Source organism: Balaenoptera physalus, assembly GCF_965194825.1.
Source record: "Balaenoptera physalus genome assembly, chromosome: 19".
Taxonomy (NCBI): domain Eukaryota; kingdom Metazoa; phylum Chordata; class Mammalia; order Artiodactyla; family Balaenopteridae; genus Balaenoptera; species Balaenoptera physalus.
This window is the reverse complement of record NC_138900.1, coordinates 3,280,155-3,304,704: the sequence shown is the minus strand read 5'-3', so window position 1 is coordinate 3,304,704 and position 24,550 is coordinate 3,280,155. Positions and strand designations below refer to the sequence as shown.

Here is a 24,550-nt window from a genome sequence, read left to right as displayed (position 1 = left end):
AAGGGTTAACTTTGGGGAAGGGCCCGGAGTCCCCGGATGGTGATGTCAGCGTGCGGGAGAGAAAGGACGAGGTGGCGGGGGGAGGCGGAGAGGAGGAGGAGGCGGAGGAGAGAGGGCGCGTGGGGGGGCGGGGGGGACCTCGGCCTGCAGCATCCGCCGGCCCGCACCTCAGACCCCCCCGGCGGGGGGAGGCGCAGGAAGGGGGGGGCCGGCCAGGGACGGGCTGGGGAGGGGGGGCCGCGCAGCCCCCCCGGGCCATGCTGACTCCCGGGGCCTGACCCCCCCGGGCCAGCCCCCCCTCCCCCAGCTCCGCGGCCCGCCGACTGGGGGGGGCCCAGCCCAGCCCCCTGGGGACCCCCGGAGAGGTGGGGGGCAGCCGGGGGGGCCGGGACGGAGCGGTCGCCGGCCCCCACCGGAGGGACGGGGCGACCGGCCGCAGGGGGGGCGGCCGGGGGGCCGGTCGGGCCGGGACCAAGGGCATCATGTCGTCCGGGGGCAAGGAGGGGGGCGGGGGCTCCCCTGCCTACCACCTCCCGCACCCACACCCACACCCACCCCAGCATGCCCAATATGTGGGCCCCTATCGGCTGGAGAAGACGCTGGGCAAAGGACAGACAGGTGAGTCAGGGGAGGGGACACCTGGCGCGGGGGCGAGGGGAGATAGGGGACAGAGGGCGGGACTCATGGGTATTCAAAGGGCAAGGGCTGGCCGCTCAGACCCCTGAGTCCCTCACAGAGAAGGGACTTGGGGTCCAGACTGCCGGGTCCCTAGGATGGAGGGGGGTGAGGGCTCAGACTCTGGGGTCCTGGGGAGAAGGAAGCTGGGGGTCTGGACTCCTGGGAGGAGGTACTGGGGCCCAGAGGCTCCCACCCTTTGGGGGCAGAGGTTGGGGGGTCCGAGGCCACAGTGGGAAAGGAACCTCGGCCTGCAGCCAGGGTCTGGGCCGGGAGCTGAGGTCCTTGGTGCAGTACAGCCGCAGGCCGGGGTGAGGTGCTGGGATGGGGGTGCGCCTCAGGAAGCTGCTTCTCTCTGCACTGTCCTCTGGCCTAGGAGGGCCTCTGTTGGGGTTACAGGGGGACTGAAGCTGGGGCGATGAGGTCTACAGCATTCTGCCCCTTCTCCAGCATGCTGGCTCAACGTGGGGACCAGGAATGGAGAGGTGGAAAGGTGGATGCAAGTGGCAAATCCCTCAGGAGTGGCTGTGGATTGGGGGGTGTCATCTTTCACTGTTGTTAAGCCTCTGTAACCTCTTTCCTGCCAGGTGGGAGGTGGGTGGGTGTAAGACAGGAGCTGAACACCTGTGTTCTGGGTACGAGGTTCAGGATTGGGTCCAGGATCTCTATGAAGCTGAGGGTCAGGGCTGGGAGAGGATCAGACTCCATATCCTAGTGCAAAAAAGTGTGAAGGTGTTGCTGACCTGAATTCCTGAGTTATGGGGGAGGAAGGGGCCATGGGCCTGGACTTGGGGGTCTGAGGGAAGAGGGGCTGGGGGCTTGGACTCTTGGGTCTAAGGGAGGAGGAGGCTGGGGGCCTGTACACCTGGGTCTGTGGCTTTGGGGCTTACCCTTGGGGAGTGGGGATACCCTTGGGGTGTGCATGCTTCCAGCTACAGCTGCTATTAAAAGAAGATCAAAGAAGGGGATTGAGAGGTCAGGGTTTGAGAGGAGGTGGAGGAGGATGGTCTGGGAAGGGGGCAATCATAAAATTATATTCCTTGGGAGACATGGTGTCTCCAGAAGATTAAAGGGCAAAGAATTCAAGGAAGTGATGGGTTGAGAGAGAGACAGGTTTGTTTGAAGGAGGCAGATTGGAGGAGACAAAACTACGGAGAATCAGTGAGGCAAGAATATGTGGAGAGAGGAACTTAAATCGAGGGTAGCTGTGGAGGGAGGGGGAGGCAGGTAGGTGAATGGACAATCAGAAGGAACAGAATTGGGCAACAGGGAGCGGGAAGAGAATTGCGTTTGGTGGGAATGGCGGCTGTCAGCCGCAGGCGTTCAGGTGAGAGTGATTCAGGCCACCGTTAAACAGCCAGCAGGGGAAGAAAGAGGAAATGGGGTGGCAAGGGAGGCTTAGGAGCCAGAGGCGGGGAGAATGCCCTGGGAGCACAGCCCACATTTTCAATCCCAATCCCCCAGGTCTGGTTAAACTCGGGGTCCACTGCATCACGGGCCAGAAGGTTGCCATCAAGATTGTGAACCGGGAGAAGCTGTCCGAGTCAGTGCTGATGAAGGTGTGTCTGTGTGCTGGGGGAAGAGGGGACCCTTCGGGGCTGGGGGCAGGGAGGGAGGCAAGGCTGACCTCCATTCCTTTTCCCCCAGGTGGAACGGGAGATTGCCATCCTGAAGCTCATTGAGCACCCACATGTCCTCAAGCTCCACGACGTCTACGAGAACAAGAAATATTTGTAGGTATTTATAGACACCCAGCCCCCCATGTGCCCTCCCCAAGTTCCTAGGGTGGGACATTTCCAGAAACAAGGCATGGAGGGGCCTGGGGAAACTTGAGCTCTCCTGGCTGGGCCACTGAAGGCCCAGTTCCTTCCTTACTGCACAAGGACAACCCCCCCCCACACACACACACACTCATAACACTCCTTGTTCCCACACTGAGCTGGCCTGACGCTACAAGCCGATTGTGTCCCAGCAACAGGACAGCTTAGCCTGAGCCATCCCGAGTGGGGGACAGAGGCTGATCCTCCCCCTTCCTCTCCAGCCCCAGTCCCTCGCCCTACTGCGCTGCAGGGAACACTCGAAACTGGATCATCTTGATGCCCTCAGCCAGACCCAACTTGCTAAGGGCAGATCCCTTTCCTATTTGCTAGGGCAATGGGGCCTAGCAAAGCCCCAGGCCTCTTCCCAAACCCCCTCTCTGGAGCACTGGAGGCTCCCTTCGTCCCCCAGCATAACTCTGGGTGCTATGACTGGACACCCCAACAATGGTCTCCTTAGGAGTTCTAAGTCTGCATCTCAAAGTTGATTACTCCCCTTAGGATGGGGGTGGGGTCCAGCTGTCCAGACTCCAGACAATAGACCTTTGTCTGGACTCTGGTGACCCAAGGGACAGCTGGACTGGGCAGCGAGAGAGGGGACAACCCCCTGCCCCCACCAGGCAGTCCCCAGGATGAACCAACTCCAGCACCCATCAGATGCTAGGTTGGATTTCCCTAGGAAGGAAGCTGGCCAGCCCCAGGTACTCATGGGAATTGTAGTCCTCAGGCTTCCCCAGGTGTGGCGGCAGGGAGGGGCCATTGTCCCTGATTGATGGAGCTATCACTCTCACTCCACCATCCTTGTGGGGAGGGAGGGCCCATGGGAGTTTGTGCTTCACAGAGGAACCTCAGTTTTCCAAGAGCTCATAGAAATTGAGCTTTTGTTTTCCAGGGGCTGATGGGAATTAGAGGTTTAGCCTCCCAGAGCCTGATGGGATTTGGAGTGTTTAGAATCCAGGTGGCTGATGGGAATTAGAAGTCTCTATGTCCCAGAGGCTTATGGGAGTTGGGAGTTCTTAACCTCTCAGGAGCTGAAGGGAGTTGTAGTCTTTTACTTCACAGAAGTTGACTTAGATTGGTGCACAAGGCAATCGTTTTTGCCAAGAGTTAATGAGAATTCAAGTTTCTTCATCCCAGAGGCTTATGGGAATAAGAGGCTTGGCTTCCCAGGGGGTAATGGGAGTAGGTAGGGGTGGGGGTGGGGGTCTTCATTTCCCAAAGTCCTGTGAGAATTGGGGGTCTCCTCCAAGTGCTGATGGAGTTGCCTTATCTCCTGAAACAACTAGGAGTCAAAGTATTAATACTCCTGAAGTTAACATGGGAGTCTGTGCTGCCCAGGACTGATGGGAATTGAATTTTGGCTTCCCAGAGGCTGATGGGAATTAGTGTCTCTTTCTCTCAAGGACTGATGGGAATTGGAGTCTTTACCTCCCAGGGGCTGATGGGAGTTGTAGGCTATAGCTCACAGATGTTGACTGTTCATTTGGTACACACTGCAAATATCATTATCCAAAAATAGATTAAAATTCCATTATCTGCATCCCAGAAACTAATAAGAATGAGAACTTTGGCTTCCCAGAGGCTGATGGAAATACAGGGCTTTATTTCCTAGGGGCCTATGAGAATTGGGATCTCTGACCTCCAGGTGCTAATGGAATTGCCTTATCTCCTGAGGACAACTAGTCAAAGTGTTGACCCCTGAAACTGACATGCTGACCAGGGCTAATGGGAATTGAGTTTCTGTTTCCCAGAGGCTAATGGGAATTGGAGCCTCCTCCTCCCAGGGGCTCATGAGAATTGGGATTCTCTGCCTCCAGGGGCCAATGGGATTGAGGTCTTGTGCTTTTGGAAGAGAGAGACCAGGCTCTTTGGTCCTCCACATGCCCCTTCCAGCCCTCTGCCTCCTCCATGTCCCCCAGGTACCTGGTTCTGGAGCACGTGTCTGGAGGTGAACTGTTCGACTACCTGGTAAAGAAGGGGAGACTGACCCCCAAGGAGGCCCGGAAGTTCTTCCGCCAGATCGTGTCGGCGCTGGACTTCTGCCATAGCTACTCCATCTGGTGAGGGGGCAGGTTGAGGGGAGGCCGGAATGAGCACTGCCCAGAAGGCAGGCCCTTGGGAGGACATAGCAGGCTGCCTAGAAGCCAGAGTCCTGCAGCCCCCAAATAAATCTTTTATCCCTTTTTCAAAATTGAGATATAACTCTCACATCATAAGGAATTCCCTGGCGGTCCAGTGGTTAGGACTCTGTGCTTCCACTGCAGGGGGCATGGGTTCGATCCCTGGTTGGGGAACTAAGATCCCACAGGCCCCACGGCACGGCCAAAAAACAAAACAAAAAAACCCTCACACATCATAAAATTCACCCCTTGAAAGCGTACAGTTCAGTAGTTTTTAATATGTTCACAATGTTGTGCGTCACTACTACCTAATTTTAGAACATTTTCATCACCCCAAAAATCACTACCCACTAAGCAGTCACCTTGCCCCACCCCCAGCCCTGGGTAACCACTAATCTACTTTCTGTCTCTGCGGATTTACCTATTCTGGACATTTCCTATCAATGGAATCATACTATATGTAGTCTTTTTGTGGTTGGCTTCTTTCACTTAGCAAAATGTTTTCAAAATGTTGTAGTATGTATCAACAACTTATTCCTTTTCACGACTGAGTAATATTCCATTGTATGGATATGCCATGTTTTATTTATCCGTTCACCAGTTGATGGACATTTTGGTTGTTTCTTCTTTCTGGCTATTATGAATAATATGGACATATGAACATTCACATACAAGTTTTGGCGTGTGCCTGTGTTTTCAATTCTCTTGGATATATACCTAGGATTAGAATTGTTGGGTCATATGGGAACTCTTTATTTTATTTTTTTATTTTTTGACCACACCGTGCGGCTTGTGGGATTTTAGTTCCCCAACCTGAGATTGAACCCGGACCCTCAGCAGTGAGACCACGGAGTCCTAACCACTGGACCACCAGGGAATTATGAGAACTCTATGTTTAGCCTTTTAAAGAAGTGCCAGACCATTTTCCAAAGCAGCTGTATCATTCAACATCCCTGCCAGCAGTCTCTGAGGGTTCCAATCTCTTGCCACTTGTTATTATCTGACTTTTTGATTATACCTATCCTAGTGGGTGTGAAGTGGTATCTCACTGTGGTTTTGATGTGCATTTCCGTGATAGCTAATGATGTAGAACATCTTTTCATGTGCTTATCGGCCATTTGTATATCTTCCTCAGAGAAACATCTGTTCAGATCCTTTGCCCATTTTTAATTGAGTTATTTGTCTTTCTGTTACTGAGTTGTAAGAGTTCTTTATTCCAGAACAAGGGATAATTCTAGGAATAACTCCTAAGAGTTACTTATTCTAAGAACAAATCTTTTATCAAATGTATATTTTTCAAGTAATTTCTCCCAGTTTGTGACAGGCTTTTACATTTTTTACAACAATATCCTGTGAAAAGCAAAAGTGTTACATTTTGATGAATTCCAGTTTGTTGATTGTTTTCCTTTTACAATTCATGCTTTTGCTTTCCTATTTAAGAAATATTTGCCCACGGACTTCCCTGGCGGTCCAGTGATTAAGCCTCCACACTTCCACTGCTGGGGGCACGGGTTCAGTCCCTGCCGGGGAACTAAGATCCCGCATGTTGCACGGTGTGGCCAAAAAAAAAAAAAGAAATATTTGCCCAGCTCAAGGTCACAAAGGTTTCCTCCTGTGTTTTCTTCTAGAAGTTGTATAGTTTTAGCTCTTGCATTTAAGCCTGAGATCCATTTTGAATTAATTTTTGTATATGGCGTGGGGTAAAGGTTGAGGGTCATTTTTTTTTGCACATAAACGTCCATATGAAAAGATCTTCCTTTCCTCATTGAATTGCTTTCAGCTCTCAGAACAAGAGATTCAATATGCAGCATTTTAATGATTAATTATGGTGCAAAATAGATGCCTCCAGTTCATCTTTCAGCCTCATCTGTTTGCACACCTCGCTCTCTGGGATGGGGATCAGGGTGGAGGGGCTGAGACCTGGGAGTAAAGCTTGGTGATGAAAAGGCAGCCCATTTAACTTGTCAACACCTTAAGTGTCTAGACTCTGACATTAAAAACACTGGCCTCCAGGGGGCGATAGTCAACAGATTTAACAAGTATGACCCAGTTAAGGACCACTTCCAAGAGAAACTGTAGAATCTTCCGCCCCACCTCCCCCAGACATTAACCCTTACATCCTGAGGAGTTTGTCTCTGGGGGGGCGGAGAACCAGTGATGGGCTTGGGGTGGCAGTATTTTTTTTTATTATTCAGTATTGAAATATTTGAATGTTTTAAGAACCAGCTCAGTATCATCTGCCTGCTTACCTCAAAATATCTCACTTCACACATATTCAAATATTTGTGGATAAAATGATACGCTGTGTGGGGTCTCCTACAAAATCATCCAGTGGGGGAAGGAGAGCATATGTAGGGATAGAGATAAGAGAAGATTTGCCCCGAATTGATAATGGGTGAAGCTAGTGGGTGGGTACACGGGGCTTCCTATATTCTTGTTCCAACTTTGGGGCATGCTTGAAAACGTCCCTAATTAGAAGTTTCCAGATATGTCCCCCCCCCTGAGAATAGTGAATGGGGCCTTGGCTTCTGGGAAGAGGGCAGAGGCCTGAGTCCCACCATCCTGTCTCAGCCACAGAGACCTGAAGCCTGAGAACCTGCTTCTGGACGAGAAAAACAACATCCGCATCGCGGACTTCGGCATGGCGTCCCTGCAGGTGGGGGACAGCCTCCTGGAGACCAGCTGTGGGTGAGTGGGGGCCCGGCCTCCTACGCCCCAGGGAGGGGGTCAGAAGCCGGCCAGAAGCTCATACCACCTCTCTCTCTCTCAGGTCCCCTCACTATGCATGTCCAGAGGTGATTAAGGTGAGTGAGGGGCAGGTGGAGGGGAGAGAGGAGCGGAGGGAGCCTGGGAGAGATGAACGTGATGGCTGGTCCTTCTCCCTTCCAGGGGGAAAAGTACGATGGCCGCCGGGCGGACATGTGGAGCTGTGGAGTCATCCTGTTCGCCCTGCTTGTGGTAAGGCTCTCCTCACCTCTCCTGCCCCGTTTCTAGAACAGTCCTGCCTGGTGGAAGCACAGAACATTTCCATCCTCACCTCAGGGGTTGTTTCCCAAATATTTAACTGGTACCAGGAAGGTGGGGTTATTCACCAACAGAGCAAAATCCTGGGGGCACCCCTCTCTGTGCCTGGAGCTAACCGTTCAGTCACAGAACTGTGAGATAGCCCAGGCGGGTCCCCTGGAAAGGGATGGGGCAGCCAGGAGGACTTGGAGCACTTGGGAAAGTGGCTGTTTACTAACTGATCCTGATTACAGTACTGTAATGATTAATAGAACCAGACTGGGGAATATCAGCCTGGCTCCTACCACAGGGCCTTTGCACCTGCTCTTCCATCCCTGCCAGCCCTGTTGCTCACCTAGTTAATACTAGACTTCTTTTAGCTCTCAGCTCAATTGTTGCCCTTCCAGGAAGCCTACCTGGCCCCCTTCACTCCCCCCATGTGGTCAGATTTCCTTGTGGTAGGCTATCTCCTTCCTGGCAGCTAACAGAGTTGTCATTGTGTGTGTAACTCCTTGAGGGATATCTCTCTGTGATTTCCCCTCCTCTTCAAGGCATTTGGATTTAATCGCCCACCCTAATCCCTGGACGATTTCACCTCCAGATCCTCAATGAATTATATCTGCAGAGACCCTATTTGTAAACAGGGTCATATTCTGAGGTTCTGGTAGACATGAATTTTGAGGGCACACCACTCAACTTGCTACACTCCCAGATTCCCATAGGCCTCGCTCAGCCTAGTTTGTGCTCCAGTGTCACCTCAATCACTCCATCACTATATAGCTCCCTCACCAGCCTCTCCCACTCTTGGGTGTGAACTGTAGGAGGGCAAGGGCTTGCTTTGTTCACTCCTAGATCCTTGACCTGTAATGGACGCTCACTTTTTTAAAATGAATGAAGATTACCCCTCCTGAAACTAGGGAGAAGCATGTTTTCATTTTTTAAAATTTATTTATTTATTTTGCCACAACTTGTGGGATCTTAGTTCCCAGACCAGGGATTGAACCTGGGCCATGGCAGTGAAAGCCTAGAATTCTAACCACTAGGCCACCAGGGAACTCCCTGGGAGAAGCATGTTTTTAAATTTATTTATTTATTTTTGGCTGTGTTGGGTCCTCGTTTCTGTGCGAGGGCTTTCTCTAGTTGCATTAAGCGGGGGCCACTCTTCATCGCGGTGCGTGGGCCTCTCACTATAACGGCCTCTCTTGTTGTGGAGCACAGGCTCCAGTCACGCAGGCTCCGTAGCTGTGGCTCACGGGCCCAGTTGCTCCGCGGCATGTGGGATCTTCCCGGACCAGGGCTCGAACCCGTGTCGCCTGCATTGGCAGGCAGATTCTCAACCACTGCGCCACCAGGGAAGCCCAGAAGCACGTTTTTAAAAGACAGCCTCCAAGCTGCGGCCCCAGCCTCTTAGGCGCTGGAGCCAGACTGCCCGTTGTCAAATCCCTGCTCTGCCACTCCGAGCTAGATGGTCTTGGGCAAATTGCTGGATGGCTCCGTGCCTCAGCTTCCCCACCTGCAAAGTGGAGATAGTAATAGCTCCCTACCTCTTGGGGCTTGCGGTGAGGACTAAATGTGTCAATGCGTGTGAGGCGCTTAGGCACTCGCCTGGAATATCGTAAGCTCTGTGTGTGAGGGGTCTTTATTTCTCACACAGGGGGCTCTGCCCTTCGACGATGACAACCTCCGCCAGCTGCTGGAGAAGGTGAAACGAGGCGTCTTCCACATGCCCCACTTCATTCCTCCAGACTGCCAGAGCCTCCTGAGGGGGATGATCGAAGTGGAGCCGGAGAAAAGGCTCAGCGTGAGTTGGGGGGGCGGGGATGGAGGGACAGTGGGTGGTGGGGACAGAATCGCTAGGGGAGTCATGAGGATGGATTTCCAGACCTGCCCGTCAGTCCCTGGGGTGACGGCTGGGGGCTGGGAGGGGCATCGCTGGCTGAGCCCTGGCCCTGGGGTCCTGCCCACCTGCCCCGACACACACACACACACACACACACACACACCCCAAAAACCCGGGAGTGCGCGCGCGCGCACACACACACACACACACACACACACACACACACACACACACACACACACACACACACACACACCCCAAAAAACCCGGGAGTGCGCATGCGCTTACCGGCCCTTCCGAGGCGGAGCGGAGCGGGGGTGGGGGGGCAGGTTGCCACTGCGCATGCGGGACCTGCAGCCTGGCCAGTCCGGAGTAGTCAGAATGCGCCGCACAGCCGCCACTAGGGGGAGACATGAGCTGTCGTGCTGTCGTACTGCCCTTGGTTGGGGGAGGGGAGGGGGCACGTTAGGGACCCCCAACATCACCCAGTCTACTTTCACTGCGTGCCTACTGTGTTCAAACGATCTCACTTCTGCTTCTCTACGACCCACGCCCCTCACAGCTGGAGCAAATTCAGAAACATCCCTGGTACCTGTGAGTATGGGGGAACTGGACACCTGGGTCCCTGGCGGAGGGAGAGGACCCCAAATATCGTGGGTTCCCAAAGCAGGAGAGCCGGCTAGGGGGCGGAATGCCGAGGGTCTTGAATAAGGAGGGGCTAGGGACTCGAACTTCTGGGTCCTAGGGGAGGAAGACAGAGGTAGAGAAGAGGTTGGGGCCGAACTCCTGGGCCTGGACTCCTGGGTGTGAGGGGGGAGAGGCCGGGGCCCGGCCTCCTGGGTTCCCAAGAAAGGAGCAGTCTGGGACCCGGGACCCCTGAGTCTCCGCTGAAGGAGATGCCCGATTCGCTACAATTCTTCTCCTCCCCAGGGGCGGGAAACACGAGCCGGACCCGTGCCTGGAGCCAACCCCAGGCCGCCGAGTGGCCATGCGGAGCCTGCCATCAAACGGAGAGCTGGACCCTGATGTCCTGGAGAGCATGGCTTCACTGGGCTGCTTCAGGGACCGCGAGCGGCTGCATCGCGAGCTGCGCAGCGAGGAGTAAGACCCCCCCAACTCTAACACATAACACCCTGGCCACATGGGGTGAGCTGCTGCAGCTCTCCCGACAGCCGGCAGGGGGCGCGCCGGGGCCTTGCGCACTCCAGACTCCCCTGATGGGGAGGTCCAGGCCACTAGAAAGGGCGTGGCTCAAAGCTCCCACGAGGAGCTGTTCTAGGGGGAACCAGGAGGGAGTGGTAGGACCAGTGGGAAAAAGAAACGATGCTGAAAAGTATTAATAGATGCTGAGGCCAACTTAGTGCCTCACATAGTGCTTACATATAGTAAGTGCTCAGGTGTTAGCATAATTATTATTAACGCTGAGTAAAATGAGGCTGAGATGTACACTGAGACAAAGGGACCAACCCTATTGATACCTAGGAGAATGGAACCGTAGACAGAGAAACTGAGTGGACTGAGCCGAGCCACAGACACAGGGAGGGGATGAGACCATCTCTGGGACCTGACCTTTGACCCCAGTGCTCTCCTACCCGCCCCCCCCCCCATAGGGAGAACCAAGAAAAGATGATATATTATCTGCTTTTGGATCGGAAGGAGCGGTATCCCAGCTGTGAGGACCAGGACCTACCTCCTCGGAATGATGTTGGTGAGAAGGGCAAGGCTCGGAGTCCACACCCCAGATTCCTGAGGGAAGAAAGGGCTGCAGGCCTTGAGCTTCTGCGTTTAGACTCCCTGACTTGCTCTGTGACCTTTGTCAAAACCCCTCTCCACTCTGAGCCTCAGTTTCCCCATCTGTACGAGTGCCATGTACAGCTGGACCAGTGTATCTTTTGATTGGGTTGAAACTCTCGGCCCTCAGACCCACCCCGGAAGCGTGTGGATTCCCCCATGCTGAGCCGTCACGGGAAGCGGCGGCCAGAGCGGAAGTCCATGGAAGTCCTGAGCATCACGGATGCCGGGGGTGGTGGCTCCCCGGTGCCCACCCGACGGGCCCTGGAGATGGCCCAGCACAGCCAGAGGTGGGAGCCCCTGCCCCTCCAGTGGGATCCACAGCCCTGGGTGGGGAGGGAGTTCAGGGCTCTAACCCCATACCCACCTCAAAGGTGCTGTGTGATTGGGACAAGTCTCCTCCCCTCTCTGGGCCTCGTTTCCTCATCTCAAAGGAGTGTGGAAGGGAGAGGACATCTGAGCCTTCTGAAACCCTCCCACCTGATTTTTTTTTTCTTAATCTGTCCTGAAAACAGATCCCGTAGTGTCAGTGGAGCCTCCACTGGTCTGTCATCCAGCCCTCTGAGCAGCCCAAGGGTAAGGCCAGGTCCCAAATGGATTAAGAAGGGGTAAGCGGGTGAAGGCACTGTGGAGCAAAGATGGAACAGCAGAAATTACAACTCCCATGAAGTCTTGGGATGATGCCTCCTTGCCCCTAAAGGGCCAAAGACCCAAGGCCTCATTAGTATTTTAGTCCATTGGCCATTTCCCACCTTAACAGGATAGCGTTTTCAGTGTGTCTGAAGGGTTCCATTTATTCAGTTAACAAAAGCTAGTTGAGCGCCTCCTGGGTACTAGTCACTGCTGAGTTTACAGTCAGCATGATAGAAAAAGTCCCGGCCCTCCCCCGCAACAATGGGGGTTGGGGGAAGTAATTGGACTACAAGTTCCAGCATGCTTTGGGGTGCACCTCTGTGAGTCTGTGCTAGTGGGCCTAGAGCCTCCTCCACCCTCTCACCCGACTCCACCACTCTGCAGAGTCCGGTCTTTTCCTTCTCACCGGAGCCCGCTGGAGATGAGGCCCGGGGTGGGGGCTCACCGACTTCCAAAACGCAGACGCTGCCTTCTCGGGGCCCCAGGGGTGGGGGCGCCGGGGAGCAGCCCCCTCCCCCCAGTGCCCGCTCCACACCCCTGCCCGGCCCCCCAGGCTCCCCACGCTCCTCCGGGGGGACCCCGTTGCACTCGCCCCTGCACACGCCCCGGGCCAGCCCCACTGGGACCCCAGGGACAACGCCGCCCCCCAGCCCCGGCGGTGGCGTCGGGGGAGCCGCCTGGAGGAGTCGTCTCAACTCCATCCGCAACAGCTTCCTGGGCTCCCCACGCTTTCACCGGCGCAAGATGCAGGGTATGGAGGTCCTTTGGGGGTGAAGGGGCTGGGGATGCGGACTCCTGAGTCCTAATGTGGTGGTGGGGGCTGGAGTCTGACATCTGGGTCCCCGGGAAGGAAGAGGCTGGGGGCCTGGACTCACACATCCTAGGTGAAGATGCTGTTGTGAGCAGAGATTCAGGTGTTGGGGAGAGAAGAGGCGGGGCCTCCAACTCTGGAGGAGGAGCTCATCTGAAAGACACGCCCCTTCAGTGCTCTGGCTCACCTTCCCATTGGCTCATAGCTAGCAAGCCTCACCTCGGGAGGCGTGGCCTAACCAGGGGCCCATCCCTAGAAGGAACATCATGCCGTGTGCCATTTGGGGTTTAGCTGCTGGGAAGTGAATAGACTCTGGGAGCTGGAACCTCTGGTTGGAGGCCACTGCTGGCCTGTGTGCTGGACACCAGGATGACGGACAAGTGTTGACCATGCTCTCCCCTCCCCAGTCCCCACTGCCGAGGAGATGTCCAGTTTGACGCCAGAGTCCTCTCCAGAGTGAGTCTGACAGGGAAGAGGGGCAGGGGGGTGGATTTCATTCTCTTAGCCCCCTCCCGACCCACCTCCAACTATCCCCTCCCACTCAGGCTGGCAAAACGCTCCTGGTTCGGGAACTTCATCTCCTTGGACAAAGAAGAACAAATATTCCTCGTGCTAAAGGATAAACCTCTCAGCAGCATCAAAGCGGACATTGTCCATGCCTTCCTGTCGGTGAGGGGGCCTGGGTCCCCATGCAACCTCGCCGTCACAGAACTACAAATCCCAGCAGCCTCTGGGGTTCACCATCTTAGCACTGGCCTCAGTTCCACCTGGGGCTCATGAGATTTGTAGTTTTCCAGCCCGAGTTGGGCTTGGTCATTGTGGGGGCATGGAGGCAGGAGAGGTTTATTGCGCCCTGGGGCTTGGAATTGGTGAAACAGGATCCTGAATTACAATTTCCAACATATTAGCATCCACCGAGGACTAGTGAGTTTTCTAGCCATTTCCCTACCACCAGGTCTGAGATTGGCAAAAGGAACTACTTTTTCCAGTGGATTCTAGGGCTGTCCACTGGGTCCTGTGGTTTTTTGCTTTAGGGTCTCATGGGACTTAAAGTTTCTGATACAGATGTGACTTTAGCCAGTGTTTGTGGAGGAAGGAAGAAGGTTGTTTCATGTGGTTCTGGAGCCTGGGGTTGGCACCAGATATGAGAACCCTTATTACCTCGGGATTCAGTTGCTCAATCATTCCTCTGATGCCCTGTTTATAAGGCAGAGAAAACTACAAATCCCAGCGGACAGTGGGGCCTCCCAATGCCTTTCCTGTTATTCTTTCCCCCTGGTGGCTGAGGGGACTGGTAGTTTCTTGGGCAGAGCTGGTTTTAGGGCTGCTCATCCGTCCCCTGGAGTCAGGTCGCTGAAATCACCCCCTCCTTTTGTCCCCCACCTCTCTCAGATCCCCAGCCTGAGTCATAGTGTGCTGTCACAGACCAGCTTCCGGGCTGAGTACAAGGCCAGTGGTGGCCCCTCCGTCTTCCAGAAGCCCGTCCGCTTCCAGGTGGACATCAGCTCCTCTGAGGGTCCAGAGCCCTCCCCACGGCGGGACGGCAGCGGTGGTGGTGGCATCTACTCTGTCACCTTTACTCTCATCTCCGGTAAGTTTCCCTTGATGCGGCTGCCCCCAGCCTGGTGTGTGGGATGCTCAAAAGAGCTGAGATAGGGTAGCAGCCAAGGAGGGCAGCAAGCAGGAGGAGGAGGTGGTGCTGACTCTGTGAGCCCTGTCCTCTCCCAGACCCCCCACATCCTCTCCTTCACAACATGCCCAGTGCTTTATGTGCACTACTTCCTTGAAGCTTCCCAGCAGCCTTTGAGGTTTCACACAGAAGAAAACTGCATTCTAAAGAGGTAAATTGACTTGGCCAGAGTCACACTAAAGACCGTGACAGAGCTGGGGCTCAACTGAGGCCTCCTGACCTCAAAGCACTGGGCTCTTCCTAGATTAAGACTGTGATGCTCTGCTGTCAAAACTCATTCCTACACCCAGAGCAGACATCACCAATCGATCACAGCACTTCTTTCTGCTGAGCTCTACTGCAGGCAGCCACAACCAATCAAGAGTTGGCGCAAGAGATGAAAACCACAGAAGTGCCTTGCTTCCATTTCTGCTTGGTCCCTGAGTCCTGATAACAAGAGTTTGGATAATGAGGAATACCTCTGTTTGCTGTCCTTGGCACCAATCTTAACATGGCACATCTGGGAGATGAGCTTGTTCCTAGAGTTTTTAACGACGCTGCGATGGGGCACTGGGGAATTACATCACCGAAATGAACTATGGCTCTTTTTTTTTCTTCTTTAAAGACTAACATGCAGAACTTTCTCAATGTTAAGATTTTTTTCCCTCCCATTTACTTTTCTTACGTTTCTGGGTCTTCATGGCCTCAACTAGAACCCGTTTAAATAGAAAACAACGCACATCATTATTTTAAGTCGAATCTTCCTTAGTCCCACTTGCAAACCATGGATTTATGCCCAGCCCCAATAGGGGGATTTTGAGGCAAGGGAGAAGAGTCCTTTGCTGGGTGGCGGGACTGGTTCCACAGGGTGGGAGCTCCTTCCCTGTCCCCAGCCCCAAGTCAGTCTTACTGATGAAAAAATTAATCAGTCCATCTAAAAAAAAAGAAAATTTTATTCAAGGCAAACTGAGGATTTTAACTGGGGAACAGCCTTTCAGAAAGCCTTAGATGATCAAATATTTGGTCTCTCGATGCAGAGGTGGTTGCTTACTTGCCCTGAGTCCATTCTGTTCCTTCACGTTGAGTTTTAATAGCCAAGTTATTTCTTTCCCTTTAGGGGGTTGTACTAGTAAGATGTCTGGCATGAACTAAAGGTCAATTCCAAGTTGTCCACTAGGACTTATGCCAATTTTATCTTGCATTTGCATTGTGCATGTTCATGATTAGGCAGTAAATACAGGCGTCAATTTACAAAACTAGAATTTAATATCCACTGAAATGTAATCTTTTTCTTTCTAAAATTACCCTCATTTCTACCAAATATAGCCAAATTAAGACTAATTTGTTTGCAAAATAAGTCTGGTTAATTGACCACATAAGCTGTTTTATTTATTTATTTATTTTTCTAAATTTATTTTATTTACTTACTTTTGGCTGCATTGGGTCTTCATTGCTGCACTCGGGCTTTTTCTAGTTGCGGTGGGCAGGGCCTACTCTTCGTTGTGGTGTGTGAGCTACTCACTGCAGTGGCTTCTCTTGTGGAGCATGGGCTCTAGGCACGCGGGCTTCAGTAGTTGTGGCACGCCAGCTCAGTAGTTGTGGCACGCAGGCTCAGTAGTTGTGGCGCACAGGCTTAGTTGCTCTGCGGCATGTGGGATCTTCCCAGACCAGGGCTTGAACCCGTGTCCCCTGCATTGGCAGGCGGATTCTTAACCACTGTGCCACCAGGGAAGCCCCTATTTATTTATTTATTTTCTGGCCTCACCACACAGCTCGTGGGATCTTAGTTCCCTGACCAGGGATCGAACCCGAGTCCACAGCAGTGAAAGCTCGCATCCTAACCACTGGACTGCCAGGGAATCCCAAACATAAGCTGTTTTAAATTGGCTGTGCTGGAACTTTTCATAAAGGATCTCAGATTGAATTTTTTTTTTAAGAGTATAGTTGATTTACAATGTCATGTTAGTTTCAGGTATACAGCAAAGTGATTGAGTTTTACGTATACATATATTCATTCTCAAATTGAACTTTTTTTAAAGATTTATTATTATTATTATTATTATTATTATTATTATTATTATTATTATTATTATTATTATTATTTAAAATTTTTGGCTGCATCAGGTCTTAGTTGCAGCAAGCGGGATCTTTGTTAAGGCCTGCGGGATCCTTCGTTGGGGTGCATGGCCTCTTCGTTGCAGAGCGCGGGCTTCTCTCTAGTTGTGGCGTGTGGGTTTTCTCTTCTCTAGTTGTGGTGTCCGGGGTTCCAGAGTGCGTGGGTTCTATAGTTTGTGGCACGCGGGCTCTCTAGTTGAGGCACACAAGCTCAGTAGTTGTGGCACGAGGGCTTAGTTGCCCCGCAGCATGTGGGATCTTAGTTCCCTGACCAGGGATCGAACCTGCGTCCCCTGTATTGTAAGGTGGATTCTTTACCACTGGACCACCAGGGAAGTCCCTCAGATTGAACTTTTAAAAAACCTCTTGAGGCCAGGAAATCCATGCCAAGGATGTGTCACAGACTCCACCTGAGATATCTATGTATTTGGATGAATTCCTCTCTTTTTGAGTTCCCTAAAATACCTTGGGCTTCTTGCACCTGTCAGGAGGTGGCTTTCCTTATCTACCTGAGAAAGCTGCTGGGAACCTAAGAGTTTCCATCTGGAGACAACAGGTAAAGAGAAAAGATAAATGTTTCAATTCTGCTTATAAAGGAATAATTTACCAAATTGCTGCAAGTCAAGTCATAATTAGGTTGAGGGGAAGGGTTTCCTTATATCTGGAAAACACAGATTAAAAACCAGCAGTATTTCAGACAAAACCCCAAAATTATAACCATATTCATCAGTTCTCTCAGTCCTATGTGACTAATTCTTGATCTTAATCTTCGTAACAGTTTTATGAAGCCACCAGGTTTTCCATTAGTATGCTTTAATTTCTTACCCAGTTCAACAGTATGATCTGAAAGTTATCAGAAACCTGTACTTGTCAAAAAGTCCTTTCTATGAATCTTCTTGACAATGAAGCATTTTTTTTTGGCAAAAGCATCAGAGTACAACAATAACTGTCTATAAATGACAAAAGACTTTAATAGTCAAGGTTAAAGACCTGATGCCAATGCAATTGACAAATGAACTTTGTTACTGCTGTGACATACGTTTTAAAATAATTACTAGAATTATGATTGATAACATTTTATCAGGACATACCAGATTTTTAGGAATTCTATATAATTTCTAGAATATATATATTAATGACATTTGTCTATACGATACAACCTAAGAAGTTTTATAACCTCTCATTTGACAATGCTTCCCATGTAATTTAACATACAAAATAAACTTAATATTTCTCTCTGAGATGCTCCAGGAGCCCTCTCTGAAGCATCCCAAAGTTAGCTAGAGGTCAAAAGAACTTCGATTAGAATTTGATATTTGGAAAGTTCGTCAAAATATCAAAAAGAGGACTTCCCTGGTGGCGCACTGGTTAGGCATCTGCCTGCCAATGCAGGGGACACAGGTTCAAGCCCTGGTCCAGGAAGATCCCATATGCCGTGGAGCAGCTAAGCCCGTGCACCACAACTACTGAGCCTGCGCTCTAGAGCCCGCAAGCCACAACTACTGAAGCCTGCTCGCCTAGAGCCCATGCTCTGCAACAAAGAGAAGCCACTGCAATGAGAAGCCCGCGCGCCACAAGGAAGAGTAGTTCCCGCTCGCAGCAACTAGAGAAAGCCTGTGCACAGCAACGAAGACCCAACGCAGCCAAAAATAAATTAATTAATTTAAAAAAAAAATCAAAAAGATTTCAAAACACTTGGTCAAATAGGACATAGGTCACTGTATTCACTTAACCAAAGTCACAAAAAAGATTTCAAAAGCAAATACTGAAAGTTGTAACAGATTACCAGCTAAAGAAACTTTACAATCTGTTTTCAAAAGCAGATCAATATTTTCAGAAAACTTTGTCCTCTTAATAGAGAGAAAACCAAATTCAGGTTTTGTAACACTTTAATACTAAAATTCATTTACGGGAATTCCCTGGCAGTCCAGTGGTTAGGACTCGGTGCTTCCACTGCCGGGGGCCTGGGTTTCATCCCTAGTCAGGGAACTAAGATCCCACAAGCCGCACGGTGTGGCCATAAGTAAATAAATAAATATAAAAGTCATTTACTTAATTAAATTCAATTTAATCTTAGCCAACCCTGAACATGCACAAAACTTTTTCCTCAGGGTTTCTTTTCCCTTAACAAAATGTATTTCCTTTCTTCATACTGTCTTTTACTGAAAATATACCTTCCACTTTTCTTGCATACCAAAACGTTTATTTTGGTAGCTTTAGTTACACGTGCATAATTCTTAACCTTAAAACTTAGTTTCTAGCACAAACTAAGTAGTAAGCAAGTGTGAACTTTTACATTAGCATCCCATAGGTTAGCAAACGTATAAATACTGTTTATAGTTTCTAGAAAAAGTGTTTTTTTTTCCACAGAAAATGTTTTACTGTGGCATCAACCGTATTTATTAATAGTCCTAATTACCTTTAGTTTCTCTGTAAAAGGAAGCATATATTCAGTAATTACTGTTCCAGTATCTTATTTGGAAAGGATCTGGATATTCAATGGATTCCTGTAGTTTAACTTAGTTTAGCAAAACTCCATGAAGTTTCAAGTTATCAAAATCTGGAGAGACTGCTTTAGATAGACATTCCCAAAACATAATTTTTCCTAAAGAGTTTACCTAAAAGTGCTTATCTCATTTACATCTATTTTATTTACTGAAAAGTTTCATCACATCTAGTTATTTTTCTTGCTGACAAACTTTGTAACAGGGATAATATCTCATTTATTTGATTTCTAGTAAACCTAGGTACAATAAAAATATTACACTTAACGCTGATGACTCTAAAGACATGTCTGTATTAATTAATGCAACAAGCTTCAGCTAAATTTTAGTACCGGATATTAATGCTATACCCAATATTTCCCAGTTTACGCAAACCTGAAAGTCATTGGGGTTAGTTTTTTTTCTATTTCAGAGAATTTATATAAGTGCCTAATTTCCTTTCCGTGTAAGTGTAATTTTCACTTACAAACTAATTTTGGCAATAACACGTTTTCAACACACATATATAGATACCTACAAACACACAGACAGACACGTACAAACACACAGACACCCCCCAGTTTCCATTCCAAAATGTCAGCCATGAATCAGTTACAATAATGTAAAACCCATCTGTTACAAAACAGGTTGGATTCAAATTACCTGTCTCCCTTTTGTTCTTTCTTTTTATAAGAATTACCTTTCCTGAAATTTGCATTTTTAAAAGATGGTGGAATTAAGAGTTCCTGGAGGGGACCAGGTAGAATATTTGCATATCAAAGGCATTGGAGGAGAAAGGCAAGTTCTCCTAGAAGGACTTTGTTCCCTTAAGGCCAGAATTTTTTTTTGTTTCCAATACTTACGAGCCTCTTAAGATAAAGAGGGAAGGTTTTGGGAGTGGTAAAAGGATTGGTGGGTTTTGGATTGTTTCTGGAGCCGCACCTCTGGCCCTGTAAAGACTAGATTTGTAAAACAAGGACAGTTCTTAATTCCTTAAAGAACTGGGTGGCCACCTCAGTGATTGATCAAAGGACTGACATACCCATTCACCTATGTTGGAATGTTTTACTTTCCCTCGTTTAGCTTAGGTGAGAAGGCTCCCCCCCCACCCCCCATATTCCTAGCAGGCTCTGAATTTCAGCTGTGGTCAGTTTAGTCATACCGGTGGCCTCCCATCTTGGTAATCCATTTACAAACACTTTTGCGCATCCTTCCTGGGTTTTAAGAGTGGACAGGCACTTCAGACAGAATTATTAGAATGAGTACTCAAAGGAGGATAGAGAGGAGCAGTCATGTTTTAGTTACCTTTTATGTCATTGATCTTTCATTAGCCTTCTGCAACAAATCTTTCAATGAGACCTTTTTTTTTTTGGCCACATCACACGGCTTGCGGGATCTTAGTTCCCCCACCAGGGATCGAACCCCGGGCCCCTGCAATGAAAGTGCTGAGTCCTCACACCTGGACCGCCAGAGAAGTCCCTCAGTGAGGCTATGTTGGAATTTTGAAGACTTTCAAAATTCTAAATATGAGTGACAATAGGAAAGTAAGATGAGAGGTCTCTAAAATTTTACAGTTTAGAAGTTCTTCCAATTCAAAAGATCCTAGAAGCTAGCGCTACAAATATTTTCCCCTGCTCACCTAACTTTAAAAAAGACAAAAACTCTTAACTACTGTTGTTTCCAGTAGACCCTGCAGACAGAGGTCCAGGAGACTGCAGGGTTTAACTGCGCATGAAAAATCAGTTTTGGGGTGCTTAAAGGAACCCATCTTGGGGGCTTCCCTGGTGGTCCAGTGACTAAGTCTCTGTGCTCCCAATGCACGGGACCTGGGTTTGATCCCTGGTCAGGGAACTAGATCCCACATGCCGCAACTAAGAGTCCGCTTGCCACAACTAAAAGATCCCACGTGTCGCAACTAACAGCCAGTGCAGCCAAATAAATAAATATATATATATATTTTTTTTTTAAAGAAAAGAAACCTATCTTGGCCATTTCAGGACAGATTTCCTTTAATTCCAATTAAGTAGTTGCAAACATACATAAGCCCAGCTGGTATTCCCATTGGTGGCTGTCTGCACGGGAGCTGTTTGGCCTTTGAGGCACAATTTCCCATTATTAATGTCATAGCCTAATTCAGATATGAAATATGATCTAAACAACTTTCTGAGGGCAGTGTGGTGGATTGTATGTGCACTGCATCTGAGTCTAGCTCCCCAAGGAGTTACCCGTGGGTTACTTCGACTCTTTTACCTGTCTCGGTTTCTCCCTGCAACAGCCTAAAACCATCACAGGTGCTCGGAGTCCTAGGTTATCAGCCTCTGTTGCCCATCCCCCCTCACACCTCCACGAGCAGTATTTACTTAATGGTTATGGTGGGTCTCCCTTTTTCTTAAGAGCTGAATAATTCAGTCTCTCATTTCACTAGCAAAAGTTTTGTTCAGACCATATAGCAACTTGTTTTTATTTTTTCAATTCAAGCCAAATGTATTTATTTTATTTTTTATTTTTTGGCCTCACGGTGGGGTGGGGGCATGCGGGATCTTAGTTCCCCCACCAGGGATCGAACCCACGCCCCCTTGCAGTGGAAGCCAAGGAGTCTTAACCACTGGACTACTAGGGAAGTCTTCTATTCAAGCCAAATTTAACAAAAACCCAGCCACCTATGTTTCCCTGGGCCTCTTGCCCAGACCCCCAGGTCCTGCCTAGGGAATACACCGGTGCCCCTTAAGACTCCAAGTCTTAAGTGAAAACAGCTCGAATAAAATTTTCAGGATCATCACTCAAACAACGAGATCCAGCTTTCAGGAGAACTCGTCAGAACACCTGAGGAGTACCGAGAAGCCGGGGCGGGGGGTTGGCAATGGGCCCGTGCTGGTACTTAGCGCTGGTTCCGGTAGACTCCAGGTGCTCTCTGCTGGGTGTCTCTCATATCCTGCCGGCTACGCCATGCACGGCAACGAAAAAGTTAATCGGTCAATCTAAGAAAAAAGTGGAAAACTTTATTCGAGCCAAAGTGAACATTATAACCCAGGAATGGCCGCTCAGAAAGCTCTGAGAACTGTTCCGCCATTAGCGGTCAAACCACAGTTATATAAATTTTTGAGACAGAGGGCTGTACATTAAATGACGTGTTATTGACAGTTTACACAATCCAGGTACAAAGCGAGTAGTGGGTCATGGGTCTTCGTGGCCCCTGACAAGATTAAGAAGGTTACCTCCTAAGCAGGTGTGGTTAATGCAGGTGCACAGCACACACTAAAGGGGAGGGAGGAGGCCCAAACCGGCAGAGAAAATTGTTGAAGTTTCTCGTCTTGTTGTAAAATGTGGATTTTGTTCCATCAGTCTGTTTCCCTGCCCCTTCCAGGTCCCAGCCGTCGGTTCAAGCGGGTTGTAGAGACCATCCAGGCTCAGCTGCTGAGCACTCACGACCAGCCCTCCGTGCAGGCCCTGGCAGGTGGGAGGCGCCTTGGGGCACCCGTGGGGCGGAGGGGAGACTTCCTGGTGGCCAGGTGCTGCGGGGGGTGGGGGCGGTGTTACTGGCGAGGCTTCAGCTGTGGGGCAGCAGGGCCCACCTGCTGTCGCCCTTAGGTCCTACCTGCAGTGCTGGGAGCAGGTTCCCAGAGAGGCTGGGGCCTGAGCTCCGAGGGAACCAGGCCATCCTGAGCCTGAGAAGGCCTCACCAGGGAGGGGACCTCCAGGGATCCCTAAGGGAATGACCCGTCTCTGTCTCGGAGGTAGCGGAGCTTTCCGCTAACAGAGGCTCCTGAACTGTGTTCTGGAGGAGGGTGGCCGGCCGTCCTGGTTTGCGCGGGATGGAGAGGTCCCTGGGATGCAGGAGTTTCAGTGCTAAAACCGGGGCAAGTTGGTCATCCTCTCTGCAGATGCTCAGAGTCTTCTGGCCCTGCTGGGCCTGGCTTTCAAGGACTTGAGCGTCCCCCCGGGAGCGGGCGAGGTCTGTGCTCCGGGGGAAAGGGGCTTCCCTTCACCCACCAGCCCCGGTCATCGGGAGCAGAATTCCCTAGCAACCAGGGATCAGCGAGGCCAGGGTCACAAACAGCAAACTCCGTACTTCAAACAACATCCATTTATTATCATACAGTCCTGGAGATCAGAGGCCCAGCACAGGCTAAGCAGGCTAACACCAAGGCACCTGGCGGGAGGGCCTCAGTAGTAGGGAGCTGGAGAAACTCTACCTTCTGTTAGCCTGGTTCCCCAGGGCAACCAGAAGTGAGGAAGGCCCCCTGAACCTCTCCAGACCCGGTTGCCAAGGAAAGCTGGCCTTGACAACCAGAGTTCCTAAAAGGGCATGCATTCAAAGATGTAGGACCCACAGACACCCAGGGCCCGAGCCACGTGCCTTATAAGGGGAGTGGGGCAATGCGGGACCTCTGGGTCCGCCCCAAAGAGGGGGAGCCCCATTGGTTCCTATGGCAACAAGGCCCCCAGCAATCAGTGTCTCTTAAGGGGCTGGCCTCTGCTACAGGTGCTATTTTGGGCCCTACAGAAACTACTGCATGGCTACTGGCAACCAGCACTGCCACCGCAGTCCCCTAGTCTGGGCCAGTGAGGCCCCACAGAAAGATAACCCCAGTCAGGCAGGCCCAGCTGGGAGAGCCCGAGACCCCCAAACAATCTGCTGTGGGCAGTGGAAAGTAATGGGGCCCTTTGGCCATGATCGGGGGACTCAGACAGTGCTGTAACCAGAGTCTCTGAGGATGTCTCCTGAGCTGGGCCAGCCAGGTCTCACTGGGGCGTGGCCTGGCTTCCAAAGCCTTAGGTTTGGGGGCGCCTGGGACACGTGCCTTGTTGGTCTAGGGAAGCCAGGCCTGGTTGCTGGCGTGTGTGACCCCTGGCAGCCACCTCCCCTGCTGGAGCACGTCCCTGGGCTCGGTACCCCTGGGGTTCCTGAAGCCAGATCGCTTCCTCCCCCACAGACGAGAAGAACGGCGGCCAGACCCGGCCTGCGGGGACCCCGCCCCGAAACCCTCAGCCCCCGCCCGGCCGCCCAGACCCAGAGCTGAGCAGCTCTCCCCGCCGAGGCCCCCCTAAGGACAAGAAGCTCCTGGCCACCAACGGGACCCCCCTACCCTGACCCCAGGGGGCCGGGGAAGGAGGGGCGCCCCCTCCACCCCCCTTCCCTGCCCCCCAACTGTGAATCTGTAAATAGGGCCCAAGGAGTACGTAGGGAGGGGGGAGACACAACAAACCCGGCCTTGCCCTGCAGGGATAGGGCTCAGGGGGCCGTGCCCAACGGGGGTGGTTCTGGGGGGACTGAGGGAGGGGAGCTGTTTCTATTTTATTTATTGATTAATTTATTATTTTATTTATTGATCAATCTCTCTGCGGGATGGGGTGGGGGAGGGATGGGGTCTGGTTGGGGTGGCTTAGCAGATCCGGACGGACAGGGCCATCTGTCCTTGTGTCCCCAACTCCCCCTTCCTGGGCCCCCCTCCCCTGGTCTTCTCCCTTCCCCCACGACCTTCTGTACGGATTTGCTCTCCGGAAGGAATTCTGATTTCGCGTGATCCTGCCTGCGTCCGTGTCTCTGATTCCGCCAGCGGCAAAAAAAAAAAAAATTAATAATAATAATAAT

The 24,550-nt window shown here is 51.0% G+C and overlaps 2 protein-coding genes across 3 annotated transcripts; one reads left to right on the top strand and one right to left on the bottom strand.

Annotated features, from left to right (window-relative positions):
* The first annotated feature begins 193 nt into the window (after nt 1-193).
* Nucleotides 194-24,482, top strand: BRSK1 (BR serine/threonine kinase 1). Of its 2 annotated transcripts, XM_082436305.1 has the most exons (19): nt 194-618; nt 2,140-2,234; nt 2,323-2,408; nt 4,412-4,552; nt 7,184-7,300; nt 7,383-7,416; nt 7,502-7,570; nt 9,270-9,416; nt 10,018-10,049; nt 10,386-10,556; nt 11,066-11,163; nt 11,377-11,536; nt 11,762-11,822; nt 12,264-12,630; nt 13,098-13,146; nt 13,236-13,359; nt 14,083-14,281; nt 22,322-22,411; nt 23,892-24,482. In XM_082436305.1, the coding sequence occupies exons 1-19, from the start codon at nt 483-485 to the stop codon at nt 24,047-24,049; spliced, it is 2,334 nt and encodes a 777-aa protein (XP_082292431.1). In that variant the 5' UTR covers nt 194-482; the 3' UTR covers nt 24,050-24,482. The 2 variants fall into 2 exon arrangements, with proteins under 2 accessions (XP_082292431.1, XP_082292432.1); XM_082436306.1 differs by lacking the exon at nt 194-618 and having other exon boundaries at nt 2,137-2,234; nt 2,323-2,412.
* On the bottom strand, nt 8,687-13,090 carry LOC309648304 (uncharacterized protein). Its single transcript, XM_082436808.1, has 6 exons — nt 12,755-13,090; nt 11,614-11,751; nt 11,146-11,201; nt 10,048-10,196; nt 9,744-9,855; nt 8,687-9,128 (listed from the first exon to the last, which is right to left on the bottom strand). The coding sequence occupies exons 2-6, from the start codon at nt 11,671-11,673 to the stop codon at nt 9,116-9,118; spliced, it is 390 nt and encodes a 129-aa protein (XP_082292934.1). The 5' UTR covers nt 11,674-11,751; nt 12,755-13,090; the 3' UTR covers nt 8,687-9,115.
* Nucleotides 24,483-24,550: the final 68 nt, after the last annotated feature.

Excerpts from the sequence above, each read along its gene's own strand:
- BRSK1 (XM_082436305.1), top strand. The coding sequence starts at position 483 with ATGTCGTCCGGGGGCAAGGAGGGGGGCGGGGGCTCCCCTGCCTACCAC. Across the intron at positions 7,417-7,501 it reads CATGTCCAGAGGTGATTAAG|GGGGAAAAGTACGATGGCCG; the intron begins GTGAGTGAGGGG and ends TCTCCCTTCCAG. Across the intron at positions 12,631-13,097 it reads TCACCGGCGCAAGATGCAGG|TCCCCACTGCCGAGGAGATG; the intron begins GTATGGAGGTCC and ends TCCCCTCCCCAG.
- LOC309648304 (XM_082436808.1), bottom strand. The coding sequence starts at position 11,673 with ATGAGGAAACGAGGCCCAGAGAGGGGAGGAGACTTGTCCCAATCACAC. Across the intron at positions 11,202-11,613 it reads AATCACACAGCACCTTTGAG|GAATCTGGGGTGTGGACTCC; the intron begins GTGGGTATGGGG and ends TTCTTCCCTCAG. Across the intron at positions 10,197-11,145 it reads ACCAACATCATTCCGAGGAG|GACCCAGAAGTTCGAGTCCC; the intron begins GTAGGTCCTGGT and ends TTCCTCCCCTAG.